At 37.2% G+C, this 22,173-nt stretch overlaps 1 protein-coding gene across 1 annotated transcript in view; it reads right to left on the minus strand.

Moving 5' to 3' along the window:
• Positions 1-22,173, minus strand: part of skap1 (src kinase associated phosphoprotein 1) — a 50,638-nt gene that overhangs the window by 25,977 nt on the left and 2,488 nt on the right. Inside the window, 8 exon segments of the mRNA XM_038283450.1 lie at positions 307-370; positions 1,113-1,164; positions 1,166-1,232; positions 1,319-1,402; positions 1,502-1,582; positions 20,711-20,824; positions 20,917-20,942; positions 21,505-21,610. Coding sequence (XP_038139378.1) covers positions 307-370; positions 1,113-1,164; positions 1,166-1,232; positions 1,319-1,402; positions 1,502-1,582; positions 20,711-20,824; positions 20,917-20,942; positions 21,505-21,610 — 594 coding nt within the window.

Here is a 22,173-nt window from a genome sequence, read left to right on the forward strand (position 1 = left end):
CTTTTTCAGGAAGAGATGATAAAGAGCTCCCACGCACTTCTGACCTTTTTGCACCGACGAAACACAATAACAACTATGATGGGAAAAAAACACGATAGATTTATACTTCTTCAAATGTTTTTTCTTACCAACCTTTTAAAACGTCAGTTAAAATAAGTTTTATTCAATCATTATTATTACTACATTTTCTCTATGTTGTAAGGCTTTACAACATGAAAAAAAAAATGAGAGAAAAAAACAAAAGTGAAAGACGTTTAACACAAGACGAAGCTCAGCAGAAACAAACAGAGAGAGACGATGGCTTACCTTTCAGAACAAAATTGATCTGGGCCACCCACTCGTGGGCGTCTTGAGGGCTGCTGGCTGCAAACTGCAAAAAAAGTGAAAACGATACATTCTTTAAATTATATCTAAACACTGTAGTGATCATCTGGAACAGTTCCAATTTTCTAAATATAAAAATGACATTTTGACGCAAAATAAAGATATTAAAGTGCTTGAACATTAAAAAAATCTTGAAATATTTGCTAATAATAGGTTTTAGTTATTGTCTACTATGTTTTTTGTTATTAATAATTTTAAAGCTTAGGAAACACATAAAAAAATGAATGAAAGTGAGTGAATGAAATACTACAATTAAAAAATAAGCAAATATGAAATTGAGAATTTTCCAAACAATAATGCATAAGATTGTGGGAAAAAAAATCCAATTACTTTTCAATTATTTGTATAAAGTTGTGTACAGAAATTCAAACTAAATATTTTATAATGTTTGGTGATAGTTCCACGTCATGCAAGCAGCTTAAAATTACATCTTCATTCAAAAAAATATTATGTTTGATTAAATTAAAGGTCTTTTCAGGCTTTCTAAACAAACAGAAAATAATAAAACCTTGAAAAAAAATGGAAACAGTGATACGAAGTCAAAAACAGCACAGACGTCATCTAAAGCCTCCCTCTCTTGGTGGTAAACAATGTGGAAATATGTGACGCTAGTTTTCCTCCAGCTGCTTTCATATATGGGTTCTGCAGATGTGAGTATAATCACCTCTAAGTGATAAATTGTTAGCAGTGACAAACAGACGGCTTTAGGGTGATTATCGTCAACCGACCTGGAAGGCCCGTCGTCCCGGAGCGGTGAACTCAAAACAGGCGTTTTTTTTTGTCTTTTTTCATGTTGGCCATCTTTAAAGTGTAGTCACCGATATAAAATGAACCTTTCTGCTGTTTATCTGCAGGGAGGAGAACACGTGTTAGGCTGTTATTTGATTCACTTTGTGCAGCTGTAATGTTTTTTCCATTCCTGCTACAAACACACCTTTTTCACTCCCGAAGTAGTAAAAAACAGAGTTGTTCAAAACGCACCACCTTTTCTGCCACTCTGAGCCGAAGAAGCTGTGATCTGAAGTAGAACGAGACGAATTAAAGATTTTATTAGCAATCTGGGTAATTAGAAGTGAACTTATGTATGGATGAGGTAATGGAACATGTTCTGTTATACCCTTTCGTTTCTTTTCCAGATAGCCTTGCTTTAAGATGTTGGTGAGCTCCTGGGCTCCGACTGAAGGGATGTCGCCAAAATCTGTTGAACAGACAAAAGAATCAGGCACAAAACTAAGAAAAGCTCTCAAAGTCAGAGGCAAGTCCTAAAACATTCTCATTGAACCAGAAGTTTTGAAATTGTTATAAATGACGACTTTCAGTCGACTAATTTGTTTATCAATAAACTGTTTGGTAGCTGACGCCAAATAGGCTGCACTTAAACCTCCTTTACTCCTTGGGAAACACGTGTACACTCTTCAGAATATAAATCCCCTAACGGTGGGGATCAAATACATCCCCCGCAAGGCTTCAGGAAACTTGGATCAATACATTTACAGTGCAACTCAGCACTGCAGTCCATTCATCTGCTCACATAACAATTTAATGAGAGCAACCTTCCTGTGGGGATCCAACAAGTCCTTGCTCTGCAAACATGATAGGACATGGCAAAGCTTAAAAAGCCTTAAGTTAATCAGTGCAGTACATCGGTAATGAATAAAGCACTGGGAGGTTTTTCATTTCGGTTCTTACATAAGATGTTTGTAGTTTTACTTAAAATAACGAGTAAAATTTCTCTTTTCAACCAGTTAAAAAAAAAAACAACAACCTTAAAACAGCTATTGTATTTTTCTACTCCAAAATGTTCATGTTCGTTTTTTTCTCAATTCCACATTTTGAAAACATTATTTCACCTTAAAAATTAACACTAGAAAAAATTTCAATCTAGATAAGTCATTTTTTTCTTAAAATAAGTGCATTTTTCTTGGATTGAGGAGGTAAAAGAGACATTTTGCCAATGGAACAAGACAATTTACACTTTAAACAAGAAAACGCAGTTGCATTGTCTTATTTCAAATGAATAATATCTAATTATCTTATTTTAAGAATAAAAATACTTATTCCATTGGCAAACTATCTCATTTACCTACTCAAATTAAGGGTAAATGCACTTAATTTAAGAAATTTTTACTTATTTCTAGATCATTTTTCCAGCGTTCAAACAATTCAACAAAAAAATTTCAATGTATTAGATTTAAAATTTTATTAGCTTTTTTTTTGTAATTCAAAAAAGGAAAAAATTTATATTTTTGTTAGAAATGTACCATGTTCTGCAACACTAAAGAAAACATACAAATAACGTATAGATCCTTTTCTAAACGATTACAGCTACAAAACATATTGCAGGAACACCAGGGTAATAGTTCCTCTTTTAATATGAATTTTGCTGAATGAGTTTTATGTTTTACAAATAAAAACAAAAAAACTCCAATACAAAACCAAAACAACAAAGAAACAAATTCTTATTCTTTATTGTTATACTAGCACGTGTTCAGATCTCTTCCACGACTGCAGGTTTCAAGCAGAAATGAATCCCATCTGAACAGATGGACAGGAAACTAAAGAGACCAACACTGACACACCAACCCATCAAATCCTATGCTAGTCAGAGTATATTGATTTTTACAGTAATAACACTATTGATAACATATATTTAAAGATATTTAATCATACAAAGATTTGAGCCAATAATTTAGGTCAATAGAAGTCACAAAAGGTGAGAAGCTCTGGTAACTCCGGCACTCTTGAAGGACTTTAGCTTCACTTTAAACCAGTAAATTTGTTGGATTCTGATACCAATACCCAGTTGATACCTTATTTTAATGTTCGGTCCATGTTCTGACTCTTAAACCTGCCTCCTGGGCAGCATAAGAGTGCCACCTTCCATGTCTTTCCGTGAGCCATCAAAGCTCAGCCGCCTCTGAATTTTATTAGCCAACATGGGGGAAAACACACAGGAACGGTGAGAGGTGCCTTTTAAAGCCTTGCAACAGAGGAACAGTTTAAACACCATTCACCATAAGTCAGCATGACACCTCTATTCAGGCCAGGGATGACGAGGGGGAATGCCTGAGGGCCCCCCTCCCTACTTAGAAAGGGTCTGTTTAACTGCTGTGAAAAACCAAACATGTCATCCTACAACTGGCTGATCTGCTTTAAACAAAGAGCATCCCCCCCAACTTCAGTCTCACAGGAACTCCCCAGTGTTCCTGAGTCTCATTCATAAAAGCTAAACAGTGGAGGACTTTTTCCCCTTATTTCCCAGCTTTTCCTGCATAACTTTAAATAAGACAGCAAAGTGAGATCCACTGCTGCTCAGGTTTGTGGTCCTGACGGATGAGTAGGTCATTCCAGCACAGCACTAACACTCCCACACATCATCCGCCCGCCTCTGTGGATGGACTGACCGCTGACACTATAAATACAGAGGTGCTAAGGACTGTTTTGTCAAAGAGAACCTGATTCTGTACATCATAACAAACAGCGATCATTACGCTCCTCCACCTCATTTATCCGCCGGCGGTCTGTCTTTTTTCTTTCCTTCCCCCTTCGGCCTTACTTCCCTGTTGCGACTCTCCTCTAATCCCCTCATCAGTCTGCTTCCCTCGCTCTTCATTTATCTCAAAGGTCGAGCTCAGGTAATAGATGAGGAGCAACAAAAATCAACACAGGATCACTCCGATCTGCTAGAGTCAATAAACATTACACATTCATCCCTGCTTAGCGCTTTATCGCCAGGTGACCCGACCTCACTGGATTCTCCTTTGTGTGAAACATGACGCCAACGAGCACAAAAAGACACCCCTTGGTTCTCGATTCTTCCACACGGTAGCAGCACGTGATAAAATCATCCCGCTGGTTAGTGTTTGATCCCACCTGGAACAAAAACACAACCTGATTGCCGATTGTTGCCGGGTTAACCATAACAATCCCCCACTGAAACCTATTTGGGAGCGACGCAATCTTAAGTGGGCATTTAGAGGTGCTTTTATTCAAAAATGTGCAATTTAGAGCCTTTAACGCCCCTGAAAACTATCATGGTGTTTGAGTTTGGAGTTTGAATACAGCCACAGAGAGACACATTAATGCATCTAATTAAGGACTCATCAGAACTGCAGACAGACGGCACTCTTTCATAAAAATCATAAATTGGGTTATCAATTATTCAGAGCAATGCTATGGCTTCATTTTCAACCCTTTTGCGTTTTAATTAGCACCATCCACAGCTTTTGTATTGACATTAATTTGATGGCAATTTATTGATATTTCAGCATAACCTATTTAGCTGAGTGCAATTACCAACATGGAGGAGCAGATAGATGCCACGTCGGGAGCGGCGTGCCACCTTTCGTAAATCAAGGTGAGGAGTTGCTAAGGGTCCATGCTAACTGAATCTAACGGTGCTCGTCAACAAGGGATCTGAGTCACCCTATTTACAAATGGTGGCAAATAATCAATAGAAATTGACCAGAAATATGTGTTTAATTGATTCTGACGAAGGACGGCTCCCAGGAGTGAGCTGACCTGTGCGAGGACAAGCGATCTGTTCTGTCGGCGTCCTGAACTCGTGTTAAACTCAGAGGGGACGAGCGACGACGCAGCCAGCAGTTTAGCCACAACCGCAATCTCTCATTTGGTTATTCACACTCCCTCAGCATGGCGTTATGAGCTCAGCAGTTGATCCTGCAAGAGAAAGCTGATTTATGTTCGCATGACCAGAGGGAGTTAATGTATTCTCTCATTAAAATCCACTTTAGTTAGGCTGAAAGTCAATCAAAGGCTGGAAGAGGAGTGAATCAAAGTGAAGGGAAATGGACGAGTGGGAAGACTCGCGTGTTACATTTGATCCAGCGGTGGTCGTAACGCAACAAAAGAGGGGATGAAAGGGCTGAAATGTGCTGAGGATGTTGATGGTTCTGCAGAAAATGAGTTTTCCGTGTGTTTTGGGCAGTGGGATGGGAGAAAAGGCACTAACAGGATTCAGCCGCAGCAGGGAAACATGTCTGAATCACTGTAACGTTTTCCAATCAACACATAAACACACTGAAACTGAATAAGTTATCCGGCTTTCAAAAGGAGTCAATATCTGGTGTGTGTGGCCGCCAAAAATAGTCAACAGAGACACCAGCTGTTGACCAAAATCTGATGGTTTTCAACTTCAATGAACTGGAGGCCTGTCGGCAATTCAAAGATAGGATATTTCCCCCATCCGTGAACAAAGAGTTATTAGATCATTGTTATGGAGCGGTCTGGATATATAAATGCTGTAGGCCTTAGGAAACATAAAAATTCTGGTAAGAATCTACAACCTTATAAAAATACAGACAGAGGCTGCGTTCCGTTTGTTGTTGTTTTTTTTTTACTAGCCTTGCCCTAATAGCCCTAATAGCACTTTATGTAATAATACTGTATGTGCTAAAGCCAGATGATGTTTTCATCCTAAAATGTGACACCAAAAACGACTCAAATCAGCTCCTATAAAATCAAAAACTGAAACACACCGATCAAACTGCAGGAAACAAGAATGAGCCAATCACCTCCTAGATTAACTAAGTCCAGTAATAGAATGATATAAGGTCAGCGTTCAGAAATAAGCCACAAAATTCTGATCAGTGCACAGTCTCAACTGTTTAATTCCTTATTCTGCTGATAGGAACGACATATAGACCCTTCCCTTAATGTTATTCTAAACATTATTCCCTTTCATTTATTCTGTATAGATTCCTTAAATGTCACATTTTATTTATTTAATTTATCAATCTGCTAGAAAAAAAAAAAGTTTTTGTCTGTATTCATGCTGCCTGACTGACATTTCATTTTGTTTGTTTAATCAACTGTAATTAGATTTCAAAGTGAGTCAAACAAATAAAAGTGTAAATCACTATGAGAGTAATTTATACATAATTTCTCCATGGACAAAATTTTATTTTGGGGTAAAAAAAAATAAACAAAATGACAGACAAAATGATGTTCTAATTGTGTTGGGAATTCTGTGTAACATAAAAGAACAGTGAGATTATCTTATTTTCTAAAACCTTTTCCAAAATCTTTGCCTGAACATTTAGGAGCACCTGAGAATCTTTTGGCATAAAATCTAGTCTGTTTTATTAGCAAAGACCAAACAGCCCTTTTCATAGACCGTTAATGTCTGTTTTATTGAGATCAGGGCGCATATTTACAGTCAGATTTCAATAAATTAGAATATTGTTAAAAAGTTTCAAAGGATGTGAGACGAAAACTGAAAGCCGATTCAGGAGAGCTTTGGAGCGTTTTCTTGGTGGCAGCCGTGTGACACTGCGAAGCAATAAATACAATGATTTATTTAAAAAACATCAATTATTTTTTTATGAATTCTACCATCTTGTTCATTATTTTATTTCTTTAAAAATATATAATTATGACTTAAAAAGTAGAAAATAAAAAGTAGGGTGTTAGGATTATATAGATAAAACTTTAAGATCATCAAAAACAAATTAAATGCTTTTCTTAAGAGTATTTCTTTTCATTTATTTTGCATAAGCTTATCAATTAGAAGCTTGTTGAGTTTTTTTATGCTAATTGATGAAAAATCTTGTGAAACAAATTAAAATAACTTAAATTGGAAAAATTTTAAATATTAATGTACATACAAAACAGTGATAAATTCTGTGAATTATATTTTATGTCACTGGTACATTTATAGAGAAACTAAGCTGAACTCTTATCTTTACAAGATAAAAAAGTTACCATCTTTTCCGATGCTCAAAGGAAAATTTGACAGTTTTTCTTATTGAGTCAGTATTTAACAGCCAGCTTTTTTTTTTTTTAAGAAATCAGCTAAGAAACCATTATAAAGTAATTTAATCACAAATTAAGAAAAAGAAAATCTATTTATCATATTTATTGGTTACAGTTAGCACCGATCACATCAGATATATATATTTTTTATTTCCTTTGTTAGTAATAATGTTTTGAAATTATTTTTCTATATTATCTTTCATTAATCTAGCATTCATGAGCTACCATAAAGTGTTTATATTTTATTCCAAATTACAGAAATAAAATCTACACTGGAAGCACATGCTATTGTATTTATGTTTGTTGTAAAATATCAGTAAAACATGGGCTTAGTACTGTTAATAAAATATGAGTTCATTATATCATCTTTTTCCTTCGTTTTAGAAGAACTTTCCATAAAATCTTTGTTAAAAATTATCCCGTTTTAGGGAGCCATTTTATTGTTTTTACTTAGTAATGGGATATATATCCTTTAGCTTAAAAAATACAAAAAGGCAGAAGAACATTGTAATCTAAGAATCCATCTTTTTTTAATATTTGTAAGAATTTATAAATCTATTTTTGGTTTCTCAGTCTAACTTGTTTCTTTCTGAAAGAAACAGCCTACTGGAATTACTGGAAAGACTTAGGTTTTATTTAAAAATTAGGAAGGGGGAATATATATTTTCAGCGTTTATTGGCATAAAGCACCAGTTACTATAAAATTATTAGATGTAGCTTCCTCCAAATATAAGCTGAAACATTTTTTTTTTGTTTTAAGAAAGCTTTTCAGAAACTCTTTTTTAAAATGAATCCTGTATTAAAGATAAATCTTGTTGCTGTATTGCAATAATTTATGTTTAAATAATCAGACATCAATCCTTTGGCTTTAAATAATATAAATGGACAAAAAAAAAAAAAATCCCCGCTGACAGGTCCAGAGAGATTTGGTGGGTTTTTTCTATAAATAATGAAAATCTTCCAATGAAAACCTGTTTATTTCCAGTCTCAAAATCAACATCTTAACAAACTACCTGTTGAATGTGTCAATTTCCATCCTATTTATGATATTCAAATAATGAAAAGATAACAGTTGATCAAGAATCCCTGAAAAACGAAACGCTATGAGGATTTTATAGTGTCTAGCATCAGCTAGCTCTGCTAAATGTTGGTTTGTTCAAATGTGACCCCATATAAGCAGAGGCCAACCATCAGATAAGAAAGTTATCATATGTTTCCTTTCTGCTTTGCTTTGGTCCTTGAGTAGGGGCAGCTTTCACAGTGCCTTTCGATGCGAGAGGTATTGCGCTGAATGCAGCATCAGGGGGCAAGACCTGACCCCCGAGTGAACTCAGCTGATGAGGTTAAACAGAAGGCACGGAGAGGCTCCCTGGCCCTAAGGGGGGCTGCGGGCAGGAATGCTGCTGATTCTACAGACGAGGCGAACGAGACCGCAATCCTCTTCGATACCGTCCTTGATTAGGAAAAAGGATTCAGCCGGTGCACCTTCACCCACCCGGCGCTCAATCTGTGTGCAGGCCGAGCTAAATTGATACATTTTTCCTCATTACAGTGGGAGGCCTCTGCTGTGCGTCCCTCCAGCAAGGCGGCCGTCAGAAAAGAGGAGAGAGACTGAGAGGCACTGAGGTTAAGGGCACAATGTCTTCTCGGCCCTTCTTCCCTCCCCTGATTTGATTAGGACTTCAGTCATCGATACATAAACCATGTTTAGGACCTCCTAATGCATGTGTTTGAACCAAAGAAAACATGCAGTGCATTATATCAGGCTGCACAATGACTGTGTCACCATCTAATAATGTTTAATGGCAACAGAAATTTATGCGGAAAGGATTTTGGATTTTTGTTTTGTTTGATAGAAAATCAACACGGCGGTTTAATTGAATAACAAATCAGTCCTTTCTTTGGCAGATGCAAGCTTTAACGGGATAAAATGATCACAAAAAACTTCTTTAACAGTTCCTCATTCCTCTTTTTCATCGTGCGACTTAGTCTAGTTTACATATTCAGGTTAGTAAAAAAAAAAAAAAATGCTTCTTCTTCATACAGGAGAAGACGTAAAGTCATGGCTTGGATCTGCTCTGTTCTCAGACATCACAGACCGGCCACTCTACAGACACTAAGGGCCTAAATTTATAATCTGACACCGGCTTCCCCCCGGGCAGCAATAAGCAGCGTCTGCAGCGACCCTGAATTTCCCTTTTCCAGATTTACTACCACTATTCAAATGCTTAACTGCAGATACAATGATCCTCTAATCGCTGGGGATGGTTTTCGGCTGCATCGCTGACAGAAACAAAAAGAAAACACAGAAGTAGGAATACAAATAACTGCAATGGAGGAGTTTGAGTCCACAGAGGAACTGGCATGTCTGTGGAAAAAAAACAGAGATGTAGTGTAGTCATGATAGTATAGCCTGGAGCGGTAAAGATTAGAGGAAAAACACTTCCCTTTGAAATACAATCATTGTTCTTTTAAAAATCTCCTCATGTCACTGATCAAATGATCAAAGTAAAATATAAATAAAGATCAGAAAGCTGCAAAGTGCTACATCACCCATTACCCAGCCTATTACCCTTTAATTTTATTGTGACTTCAACTATCTCTCATGCTAATAAATTATCTTTTATTGCCTTTTTTCTTTGACTTGTTTTCCTAAATTAATAATATAGGTAACAAGAGTCTATAAATTAGTTTTGCCTGAGAAAATTCAGAACCAATTGAAAGGTTTAGTTGTTTTAATTCATTATTTCTTTTGAAAAAATGCATATTCTGAATATAACTGATTCCTGTCAGCAGTAACAGCAGTAACTATTATAACAAAATAATAAATAAATGTTTTGTAAAAATTTTTTTTTAGATTAAAAGAAAACTAATTTAAAACTGTTTTTGCTTTTATTTACTATAAAAGTTTTTGCAAGATATTTAAAATGTCCGATATAAATCTAATAAGTGGATTTCTTAAAATAAATAGATTTCTTTTAATATTTATTATTTCATTTGCTCCTTTTTTTGTTGTATTGATTTAAATGAGGCGATGCAATTATATTTTTAATTAATACAACAAAATGCAATCATTTTTTTTGCTTTATTTTATTGAAAATTAAGCAAAGAAAAAAAACTTTGGAAGAATTTCTTTACAGTTATAAATATTTTTAAACTTTCTGTAAAAATCTGCTGAAAATGGTTGTCGGTGATAGCAATCAAGCTATTAGAGGCGGTTTCCTATTTTAAGTCAGAACATAAAAACAGTAACAATAATGGAATAATCTCTTTGAAATAAATGTCCACAATATTGATCAGATTCTTAAAACATGTCTTCCTTCTTCTTGTTTTTTGCTATTTATCTCATCGCAGCTTCAAGATTAAATGAAGCTAAATCGTCAGTTAAACATGAAAAGAAACAATTTCATCATGTTTGTTTGAGGACCATATATCATAGAGGAAGTTGATTTAATTTTGATTAGTGCAGCAGGGAATATTTATTCTAAAATTAATTATCTAAAAGCATTTTTGTAATGAAACTAGAGTTGCTTACAATAAAATGTGGTCCCATTTGAAGGAGTTTCTGATTTCTTTCACATTAGCCTGCTTGCAGGCTAAAGCCACTACAAATCAATGGTAAAAATTACCACTGTAGATAAGCAATCTCCTAACAGCATACAAGCGCAGCGCAGCCCTGTCCCACTTGGCACGGGTAAGATCCCGCTATGAAGAGGGATGCATCCCCAACATCTTTGAATAACACAGGAGCATGTTAATGACCTTTAAGTGCTGCGTTACAGCAACAATTAAACAGAGGAATCCCGGAGGTGTTGGCCGCCACGGTGTCACTGTCTGTGTACAGGCCAACACATCTCTCCTATCTCCATTTATTTCCCTAAGAAATCAGCAGGGCCACCTGGGCTTGGCATTGAAACTTCATTCATCTCCAGAAATGGATTCCAGTGGAGGGCAAAATCAAATTCTCATTTGTGAGGAAGGAAGGGAAAGAGAGGGAGTAAATGCAGGAGGTACCTGGGAACGCTCACCTCTGGGTGAACCCGCCGCATCTGATAGTTTTGCTATTTGTCTGTGACATTGACAGCTCTGGGGGAGATTAGGAGCCACCCTGCCCCTGCTTTCCCCACTTTGCATTCTGCCTATGCGCCTTCTTACAGATGGACGGCCACGCATTTACCTTCGGCCGTTTTCCCTGGGTTTCATCGCCGAGCTCAGCCAGAGCCGGCGGAGGGATGTAATTATACATCCCTCAACAATAAAACAAAGAAAATGAGAAGGGAGCTGCATCAGAGGGCAAACGAACCAGCAGGCGAAAAAAAAAAAGAAAAAATCCCAGTGTGGGTTTTTAGAAGGGTGGGGAGTGGGGTTCAGGCCGGAGATGAGAGTGATGGATGCCCTTCGGTTAAATACGTCCAAATCCCCCCCTTCAAGCCGCTCTCTTGCAGGCCGAGTGAGTGAGTGTGTGAGGGAGAGTGTACAAGATTAATAGTGTAAACAGCGAGTGAGAGAGGGAAAGAAAGGCAGTCAAGAGAGGGAGAAAGAAAAGACTATCAGCATCTGCAGCAGCACAGTAGCCCTTGGGGAGCTGTGTGAACTTTTGAACCCTGATGGCAAGCGTTCGCAGCAATGCACAGATCCCAGCGCCTGCCTCGTAACGCGTAAGCATCCTTCTAAAAAAGCATGCAGATAGCAACCAGAGCAGGAGAGAGAGAGAGAGGGAGAGGGAGAGAAGAGGAGTGGAAGTCATTAACATATTCCTCGCTTGCTTGCAAACGAGGAGCCGCTATCCAAATGTCACAAAATCTATACACCAATGAACACGGCAAAGAGATGGATCTCTAGGCAGATATTCTGACGATCAAATACAGTAAATGACTGTCGGAGAGTAGGAAGAAACTTTGCGATTTATGTTGTCGTTCTGAGATCCTTCACACATCTCTGAACAGACTGCAGACAGGTCACAGGTTGGCCAAACAAGAGGGTCAAAAGGTCAAAAGTTCAGTAAGTGGGCAGACAGCACAAAGAGGGGGAAAAAACCCCAGAAAGCACAGAGCTAAATCATCTGTAAAGAGGCCAGACACAAATCAGGCACCGGCCGCCACATAACCGCCACGTTCTCAACTTTCTCTGTCTGAAAAACCCAACTTCAGATACAAACAGGAAGCCAGTTGGCGCATTTAACACTGCAGATTAACCCACTAATGGAGCTTCAGTCTGTCAGATGGCTACATCACCCAGCCAAGAGGGCCGGGCACACACTCTTACAAACGCTTCACTTTTAAATGGCTTTTCCAAGCTTCAGCCAGAATGACCGAGTTTAGATTTAATATTCTATTTACAAGCACGGTGTAATAATGTTGTTGCTGTGCGTTGGTCCCCTCATATTCAAATGAGAAATAGCAACAGCAACAGCGAGACATAAGTTCAAATTGGTTGTCCAACCGCGTACTGGTGCCAGTAATTGGTTTAGGAAATTGGGCCGGCAGAGACAGCAGTAACAGTCCGGGTTGAACAAACGTTCCTTTGGAGCTGGAAGTATTACTTAATTAAACAATGTGTCGACTGAGAGAAAAAAAGAAATGTTAGATGTTACTTAAGTCAAAGATGCACTGATCAGGGGTGTTGGAATCAGTTTTCTTTAAAGTCTGATCTGCTGATTCCTATTTGGAAAAAAAAAAACAGGATTTTTTTCCAACTAAAGCTTCAGATTCTTTAAAATAATAACTGGTAAGATTTAAATGTAAGAGAAAACATGTTTTTTCTAGTTTATAATATAATTGAACAGTGGATGAAAGAATTCTTAATTTCTCCACATTTAATGATTTCAGCATTTGACCTACTGCTAATATATATGTATATATATATATATATATATATTTTAGCAGTTGCATTTGCCTGCCGGGCAAGTGCAATGATCGTAAAAAAAAATTATTTATCACTCAAAATTATTTTAAAATCACCGACCTTCGCTAAAAACAACCCAGAAACGTTGCCGGCGCCATTTTTGTTGTTTTGTACACATTCTCGCGTGATTTGCGTGATTTTCCGCTAGATGGCGTTATTCAGCTCTTGGGGAGAGAATTCTTCTGTACAGTGGTCATACATTAAAAAATGTTCATTACATTTTTTTCTCTTAGACATTGGAGTGGTGCATTTAAATGTTATAGAGCTAAACATGTTAAATTGGTGAGTAGTAGTAGTGTAAGTTTTTAACCTGTCATGTTTTTTTTAGATTTTTAACATTACAATTTATATTTTTCCAAGCACACAACAGTTTAAAGCAACGTTTAGTTTGAAAAAAATGTGCAGGAAGGATTGAAAAGCATGTTAACACGGTAATGTAGGCTTGAGTTCATTTTCTGACTCATGCATATACACACCAGAAACCTGGAAACTTACTGAATTACAAAAAAACATTTAAAAAACAAACATGTTTCATTGATATATATATATATACAAAAATGAATATTAGGAACTATATTTATCAAACATTATTCTGGGCAAGTAAAAATTGTTTCTGGGCAAATAAAATGTGAAAGTCACTTGCCCTGTGGGCAAGTGGTAAAAATTTCTTAACGTCAACCCCTGTATATATATATATATATATATCTATATACACCGGTATATATATATATATATCAACCTTATACAGCCAAACTAAGCAAGGTGGTAGTAGGACTAAACTACTTTAAAACGTTAAAGGTTAGGCTTTTACAGGGTTAGGGTTCCAATTTCATTTTTGGCTTTTTTTACCCTGCTCCTTATTTCAAATGGGTATCAAAAAAACACCAATCAATAATTATTGACATCAACTGATAAGAAAGACTTATATCATTAAACATTTTTCAGTGACATGTCACAGCTCTGAATGTGAGGAGGGATGGATGAATCTCCTCTCCTGTATCTTGGCTCCTAATTCAGGAAGCAGTTAGCAGATTTCACTGAGAAAATGGGAAACTACTTTTAGAAGCTGATCTTTTCCACCAGATCACTGAGTAGCAGACACTATTTTTATCCTTGTTAAGGAAGAAAATATAATAGGAGCAAGTGTAACCAAGCAACCGATATCTGCATCAATAAAAAGCATCGCTGCAAGGACAGTAAACTAGTTAAAATAAAATTAAAAAAACTTGGTAAATCCACTTTTTTGTATGAAAATATATCAGAAAGTATTTAAATGTTGAGGTTTCTTTATGATCTTAATGATTTTTTCTCTCTTGAAAATGAAAAGTTGCTATAATCGCAAAATGTTTTCTACTGGAAGATACATTTTGGCTACTTTTGATGATTAAGGGTTTCAGAAAAATTCTTTGAGTTAAATGTAAGACTTTTGAAGCACTTTATGAGTAAATGAATGGCAGACATAAATGACGAAATATAACTTCCGCCCACTTCATTGACATGTATAAATCACCTAACACCTAACTGAAGTTATATCACTTTGTCAACTGGCTTTAATACATTGAGGTTAGTGTTTTCCTCCAGTTAGTATGGTGTAAATATATATCGATATATATCCAGTTAAACAGTTCAACTGAAATATCATTAATCCAACTTTTTTATTTTCTTTAGTCCAACTGTTTTTTAATGTTCTTTGTTGTTTCTGCATTTTTTATTTTATTTTATTCTATTTTATTTATTTTTTTCCTTCTTGCTTTGATTCTGTTTTATTTTCCTATATTTTAATCATGTGAAGCACTTTACAATGTCTTTGTACTGAATTGTGCTATACAAATAAATTTGCCTTGCCTGCCTTGCCTATATAGAGAAGAAGTACTGAAGAAACAGTTTCACAGCTTTGCTGCAAAGAAATCCTTTCTTCAATGTAGGGTTGGTAGTTTTGTTTGTGTTGCTCAAATTACTCAGCCAAAACTGTAACAGTGCATTTCTTTGAAAAAACTTTTAAAATTTTAAAACTAGCAGCACAAGACCAGACTGCAAAACTTACAGTAAAATTACATCGATAGATGTAATTAAGCTTTTAGAATATCAATACAGGGAGTATTTAAATCCCTTTAAGGACTATAATTAACCAACATTTTAAGGCTTTTTAACTCTCTGCAGCAACCATATTATCAACACCGATAACAGGAGACCTTTACACTAAATTTTCTGAGGTTCAAAGCAAAAGAAGGTGAGGCAGAATTTCTTTACCCCTCAGCTCTGCATCAAACTCCCTGCAAACCTGAGATGTGAAAAACAGTTTCTGCAAATCAGAACTGCAAACATTTTTGTTCATTTAAGGTTCCCTATTAATGTCAAAAACGATATCATCCCTTCTTTTTCTAGGGTTATCGCTTCTAAATTGTATATTTCTTTTTTTAATGGCATCTTTCTTACCCTTATGTTTCTATAAGGTGCTTTAAATCATTGTGTGTATAAGTGGCAATGCTTCTGTGTTTTTAAGGGCCAGAGATCCGCTCCTCTGTGCTCCAGAGAAAAAATAGGGTGAGCCTGAAAAATATTGTTGGTTAATGGCTACAACAGTATTCAGCCTTTAATGTACACGAGTTTAGCAGAGAGAAAGTACCAAGCATAGGGGATTATGATTTAATAAGGAAATCATAGAATCTTGAAGGTTTGATAATTAAATGCAAATCCCTGTTCATGAAATTTTAATTAAAAATGTAAAAGTAAAAAAAAGTGACACATTTTGATGTTTTTCGTCACACCTTAGTAGATACCAGAAACCCAACCATTACTAAGAGGTAGAGAAACACATTGAAAGTGTCATTTTTTTCTGCTGTTCCCTCCTCCTGCGGCGCTCTGTCATCTCCGCTGCTTCCCAGCAAACATCCCCGAGCGCCCAGCAGAGCTCCCCAATCAAAGAAAAACAAACAGGCCATTTCGACTTCGTAAACTTGACCTGCAAACAGCGTGAAGGGACTAAAAGCCCCACATCTCCAGCTGTCTCCTGGGGTCTTTTGGTGTCAGTGTGAATGGGCGTGCACACGTGTTAAAGAGCTCTTTCGTGCCGGAGGAGGAGGGGGGGGGGGTTGTGCATGTATTTGTTTATGTATGCATAATGTGCTGGAATGGCATGGTTATGTGATGGAATAAAAATTCCTTAAAATGGAGCGAATCGAAGGCTGCTAGTGTTTGATGATGGGGGGTTGGCAGACGGAGTTGGGGTGAGGCTGCTGGCGCGGTCGGGTCACGGGTGCGGTCGGCGGGTGAAACTCAGTTCACATTACCATGCAGACACCCAGGCTAACAAAGGAGGCTCCATCTGTTCCTGTCAGCCATTACAAATCTGGTGTCACCCAGTCCACTGAAGACAACAGGCCACTGCATCTAATCAAACGGCGCAGGCTCCTCCTGTGTGTAAAAGCAGCTATCGACTTCACACTCACTCACTCACTCACTGGTTAGGGGAACGCAGTGCGGCGAAGGCAGGCAGTCGATCACCGCAGCACATACATCCTCCCAGTCACAAAGTCACCATTGTGTACAGTAGACTAGCATCAAATCAAATGGTTCAACGCAAAAAAAAAAAAGAAAAAGTTTCATCGATCATCAAATTAGATTTTGAATAAATCTTAGCCGTTTTTTTGGGCGAAAAATGTGTTTTAATTCCAAAGTGTCATCATGCCTGACCGTCGGCCTAAAAATGATCTCATTAAGAACTCGTGCCATTTTTTTTCCCACCGACACCCCCTCTTCCTCAGAAACAGACCGCCCTGCAGAAACGCCCGAACCATTTCTTTCAGTGAACACTGGATGAACTATGAACTCAGCATGCCCTTTTACTGAGGACACAGAGAGGTCCCGTACACCAACATGGCTGCTGCTTCCGAGCCCTAACAGACGCGCTGCTGCATGATCCACAGTTGTTGAAGACATAACACTTGCTCCAATTTCAAAGAAAATTAAAGAATAAGCATATTCTGGTGCTACACGATTGGCCGTTCCTCACATTTAGCACAGATAATAACATGACACTGAGCTTTAAGTATCTCTCACCACATCAACAGACGGTGCAATTTGTAGTTATCAGTATAGCCTTAAGGGGAACTTTTAAGCCTTGTATGGTTCGATTTTGTCTGTTTCCCAAAGGAAATCTCTCCTTATTTACTGTGAAAATTTAAAAAAAGAAAAATGGTCATTATTGTCTTGTCTAATTGCGGTCTATCTTCACACCATCTGTTGTGATTTATTTATTTTCAAGGGAGACAAACAGTAGTTTCTCTTCCGAGGGCAAAGAAGTTCATTAAGCCGTCTCCAAATAAGGGAACGAGCATGACTCCATCCAGCTGGCGTGAACCACCGGCATCCAAACGTTACTGGAATCGGTCTTTTCTTCTCCCGTGCATCAAGCTTTAGCAAGACAAACTGCAAGAGGTGGGCACCTGAGTCCATAATGCCCACCTGCGGCCGGTCACATCAAGGGATATAGGAGTCAGAAATACTAAAAGTCTGAATGAGAGGGAGGCAGCGGAGAGAAAACAAGATAGAGAAAAAGATTGATAAAAGGGAGAGGAGGGATGAAACACACATGACCCCTCAGGTACAGTGTTGTATTTCAAACCCAGTTGGGAAAGAATAGAAGAGCTGTGGGTCAATAAATCACTGCATTAGCCTGCAGCTACAAAGCCTCCACCATGTGTGGGCTGCCTCCCACTATCCACACACACACAGAAACGCACACACACAAAGGAGAAAAGTAGGAGCTGTTTTGCCACAGGAGGGAGCTCTAGGTCACCATTCAGGTCTTTGTGGCCCAGCAGCATTTATTGGGGTACCTGAGGAGCCCAGAGGGGAGAGGAGAAGGAAGGAGGGGGGAGGAGCCACTGATGTCATAAGGCAGAGAGGTAGGAAAGGAATTTCACAGGAGGTGGTCTGCCTCCCTTTTTTTTTTTTTTTTGATTTCCCATTCGTTTTTTAATTTCTCACATTTAGGGGATGTGCTGCAATATAGAACGGAATGATCCACCTGCTCTTCCTGTGGCGAGGAGCAGCTTGGAAAATGAGATGAACCAAAGCTGCGGCTTTCTCAGAGGTGTCCTGGCACACCAACTCATTCTCCTTACCATTTCTATCATCAGAACAGAATTATGCTTTTTTGCCGAAAACATATTTATAATCATAATATAGTTTAATGACCTTGAATTAGATTAGGAATAGAATAGCTTGGGATTAATAAAGTGTTTTTGAATAAAAAAAGTATTTCAGCAATTCAAAATAACTGAGAGTATGGAATAAAGTATTTGGTCCCTTACAGATTTCCTTTGCTTTTGTATTTGCTCATTCTTTTTTGCAAAATTGTATAAACTCCACTTGACCAGCCTGTTTATGGTCATATAAAGTTGTTCTGGTACTGAGGGAGCCCCAGAACATCATACTGCCACTGCCACTTTTAGCAGTCAGTATGACATTCTTTTAACAAAAAATTAAGCCAGATATAAAGGAGATGTAGACTTTCCAAAAAGAAACACTTTTATCTTATCATTCCACAGAATATTTTGCCAAAAGTCTTGGAGATCAACAAGATGGTTTTAATCAAATCTCAAATGGACTTACGTTTATTTTCAGGCAATAGTGGCCTTAAAATTTTCCCATAAGGCCATTTTGGTCCAGTCTCTTTCTGCTCTGCTGTGCTGTGCTGCAAAGCCTAGAGATGTTCCAGGAAGCACGCTCAGATCTGGCAATAATAGCCAGCTAGTTTTACTTTCTTCAGACTTAAAAACTGTTAAAAGTCCTTCATTTTTGCCTCTACTAGTTTTATCCCATATTGGATGAGTACACTGAGAGCAGATAAGCTATATTTGTTGCTTATTTTAGTAGCTTGATTTCCTAAGTTATTATATAAAGTCCAGTAATTGATCCAATGTGTCTGATTGGTAAGATATACACATATATATAGTAAATACACATTCTTAATCTCACAATGTAAACATACTTATAAAAGTATTAACATAGGGAGGTTTCTGAGTTCATCTTTAATAAACTGGTTTGAAAATCCAGATGTTGTAATCTATCCGTCTCATGTTGGAATGATGTGATATGTTTAAATTGTCTAGGGTCTGGCTCCGGATTCTAGCCTGGAGTCGGATTTTGTCTGATGACCGTCTGCTCGCGACGCCCTGCTGTGTCACTGTACATGCTCTCATGTATTATGATGGCTGCTTATTTGCAGCTGAACGAAAGAAGACTATTGCGTGATTTCTTGCTTTTTGGGATCTTTTAACCTACTTCATGTTTTCAGACAAGTTCACTTTAGATGATTACTTTCAGGGATTGACGTTAAGGATTTCATTTGCCCAGAAACAATTTTTACTTGCCCAGTATAATGTTTGATAAATATAGTTCCTAATATTCATTTTTGTATATATATCAATGAAACATGTTTGTTTTTTTAAATGTTTTTTGTAATTCAGTAAGTTTCCAGGTTCCTGGTGTGTATATGCATGCGTCAGATAATGAAGCCTACATTACCGTGTTAACATGCTTTTCAACCTTCCTGCACATTCTTTTCAAATTAACTTTGCTTTAAACGGTTGTGTGCTTGGAAAAATGTAAAATGTAATGTTAAAAATCTAAAAAAAAACTTGACAGGTTAAAAACTTACACTACTACTACTCACCAATTTAACATGTTTAGCTCTATAACATTTAAATGCACCACTCCAATGTCTAAGAGAAAAAATGTAATGATCATTTTTTAATGTATGACCACTGTACAGAAGACTGCCATATGATAGAAATATTTACACTGTGCGCATACAATTATAATTATTTTCCTAATCCCTGACTGATCATTTTTAATCTAGCGTGTATTATAGTATAGATTAAATTCATCATCCAGCTGCTGCTCTGCAGAATTCTCTCCCCAAGAGCTGAATAACGCCATCTAGCGGAAAATCACGCGACCTTTTTCAAATCACGCGAGAATGTGTTCAAAACAACAAAAATGGCGCTGGCGACGATTGTGGGTCGTTTTCAGCGAATGTCGGTGATTTTAAAGTTATTTTGAGTGATAGATAATTTTTTTTGCCCGCTGGGCAAATGCAAATCATCAAATTTGCAAATTTGTACTCTCCCAACAATAAAAACTACTTGCCCCGGGCGATTGGGCAATGGTTAACATCGAGCCCTGACTTGGTTCTATGGGTTCCTTATAACACCTGGGCATTTCCAGAGAAACTAAACCTAAGAGACAAGGTTTATTTCAGGATTTAATAAGGAGAGGAATGACATTTACACAGGGGGGAATGTTGACTTGGATATCTTTTTTTAATTAAAACCATCATTTGAAATTAAACTTACTTAATATGTGATATTTAAGTGTGATAAGTAAAAGGAGAAGAAATAAGGTGACAAATATTGTTTAATGACACTATTTTTAGGATATTGCTGCATGGCTGTAGGATTTGTGTTATCTATTAATGCATATTATTTTGTTTTTATTAATTAATTAAAATTTTCAGTGACTAATTTATGTGTAGAACCTGAGCAACAGCTTTTACTGCTAGTATTAGCACGTAGGGTAAGATTTCGAAACAAAGTCACAGACAAAACAAATCGGGTCCAAACCAGAACTACTGCCAACTCACACTCAGGTACTCCATCATCTTGGTAGTCTGACACGGAGGCGTCGTCTGAAGGGGCAGAACGACCCAGACTGGAGCTGCGGTTGTCATCAGAACCCTCCTCTTCCCTGTATTCCGCTAAGCATGTGTGGGAAACAGAAAAAAAAACAAAGGTTGAAGCATGGTAGAAACATTTTATCTTAACCACAGGGGATAAACAATTTACTTACGTCTGCATGGGAAATCATGAGGATTCCTGCAAGATGGAAAAAACAACAAAATAGAAATTAAAAATTTCTCGGGTTAAACTCATATTTTTTGTAGTTTTTACGTTTTTCAAAGCTGCACTGCTTCAGAAATTCAGTAATTATTGCTTCCTGTGCTGCACACCACAAAGCCACAGCTTTTCTATAACACAACAGATGTCTTTTCCCGTGCAGTGCAGGCAACACACGCTTCCGGAGTTGACTTGCAGATCTCATGCAAGAGTTTCACTTTCTGGAGTTCATGCACTGTTAAACTAGGCATGTACATTAAAACACAATAAAAACCAAATGTTAGAGAGAAAAAAAACATATTATTGGATAAGATCTTTAACAAAAGTAAATAAGAACTGGGGGTTGATGTTGGTCTCATTAGATTAAACGAGTTCTTTCTAATTCAAAAAATAATCGAGGCGATTGCCGCCAGAGTAACAATTTTCTTTTTGTATTAACAGTAAATGTTCAATAATAGTGCCATGAAGTTACATCGTCACACTTCAGCAGCTGAGTGTCAGTGTTTCTAGTAGTGGATTATTTCAGGATGTAAAAGCCTACCTGATATGGGCGACCCTAAAGTTATTAAGCAGGACCTGCCGCGTCTCTTCGGCATTTTCACTTAGGTTCTCATCCTGAAGGATCTCTGTCACAAACAGCTCGCAATCTGTGGAGCACAGGAACATTAGAGGAAGTGGGTTAATTAAATGTGAAAAGGAGAAGGAGAGCATAACATCTTTTTCAGTGGAACAACAGAAAACTATGTTCAAATGCAAGAAAAGTGCCACAAAGCCTGCTGCAAAAAATATTTGTTGATTTTAGTACATACAGAAGGAACAAGTCCATGTATTCATGCCAGGGATTATCAGTTAAAGCTTTGACTTCCAAAGGTATTAATACCTCCTTTCTTTTTCACATTCTTCCACATTACACACCTAATCTTCAATGTTTTTAAGCGATTTCTTGTTATAAATCCACACAAATTCTTACAATATTTTACAAAACCTTTTATAGTTGTATTCATTACCCTTTACTCTAACACCCATAAATACAACTAAGTTCAACAGTTCAAAAATCACCTCAACAGAAAAATAAAGTTGTGTTGTTTCTTAATTGCAGAGCAGAGAGAGGTGGCTGCTCTGAGAAGGTCTTAGATGTTTATTAAGAATTATTATTGAACAAATAATCTCACTAAGAGCAAAGAAACCTTCAGATATATCTGCTGTGAAA

This window comes from Cyprinodon tularosa, unplaced genomic scaffold (assembly GCF_016077235.1).
Source record: "Cyprinodon tularosa strain WSP-4 unplaced genomic scaffold, ASM1607723v1 ctg194, whole genome shotgun sequence".
Taxonomy (NCBI): domain Eukaryota; kingdom Metazoa; phylum Chordata; class Actinopteri; order Cyprinodontiformes; family Cyprinodontidae; genus Cyprinodon; species Cyprinodon tularosa.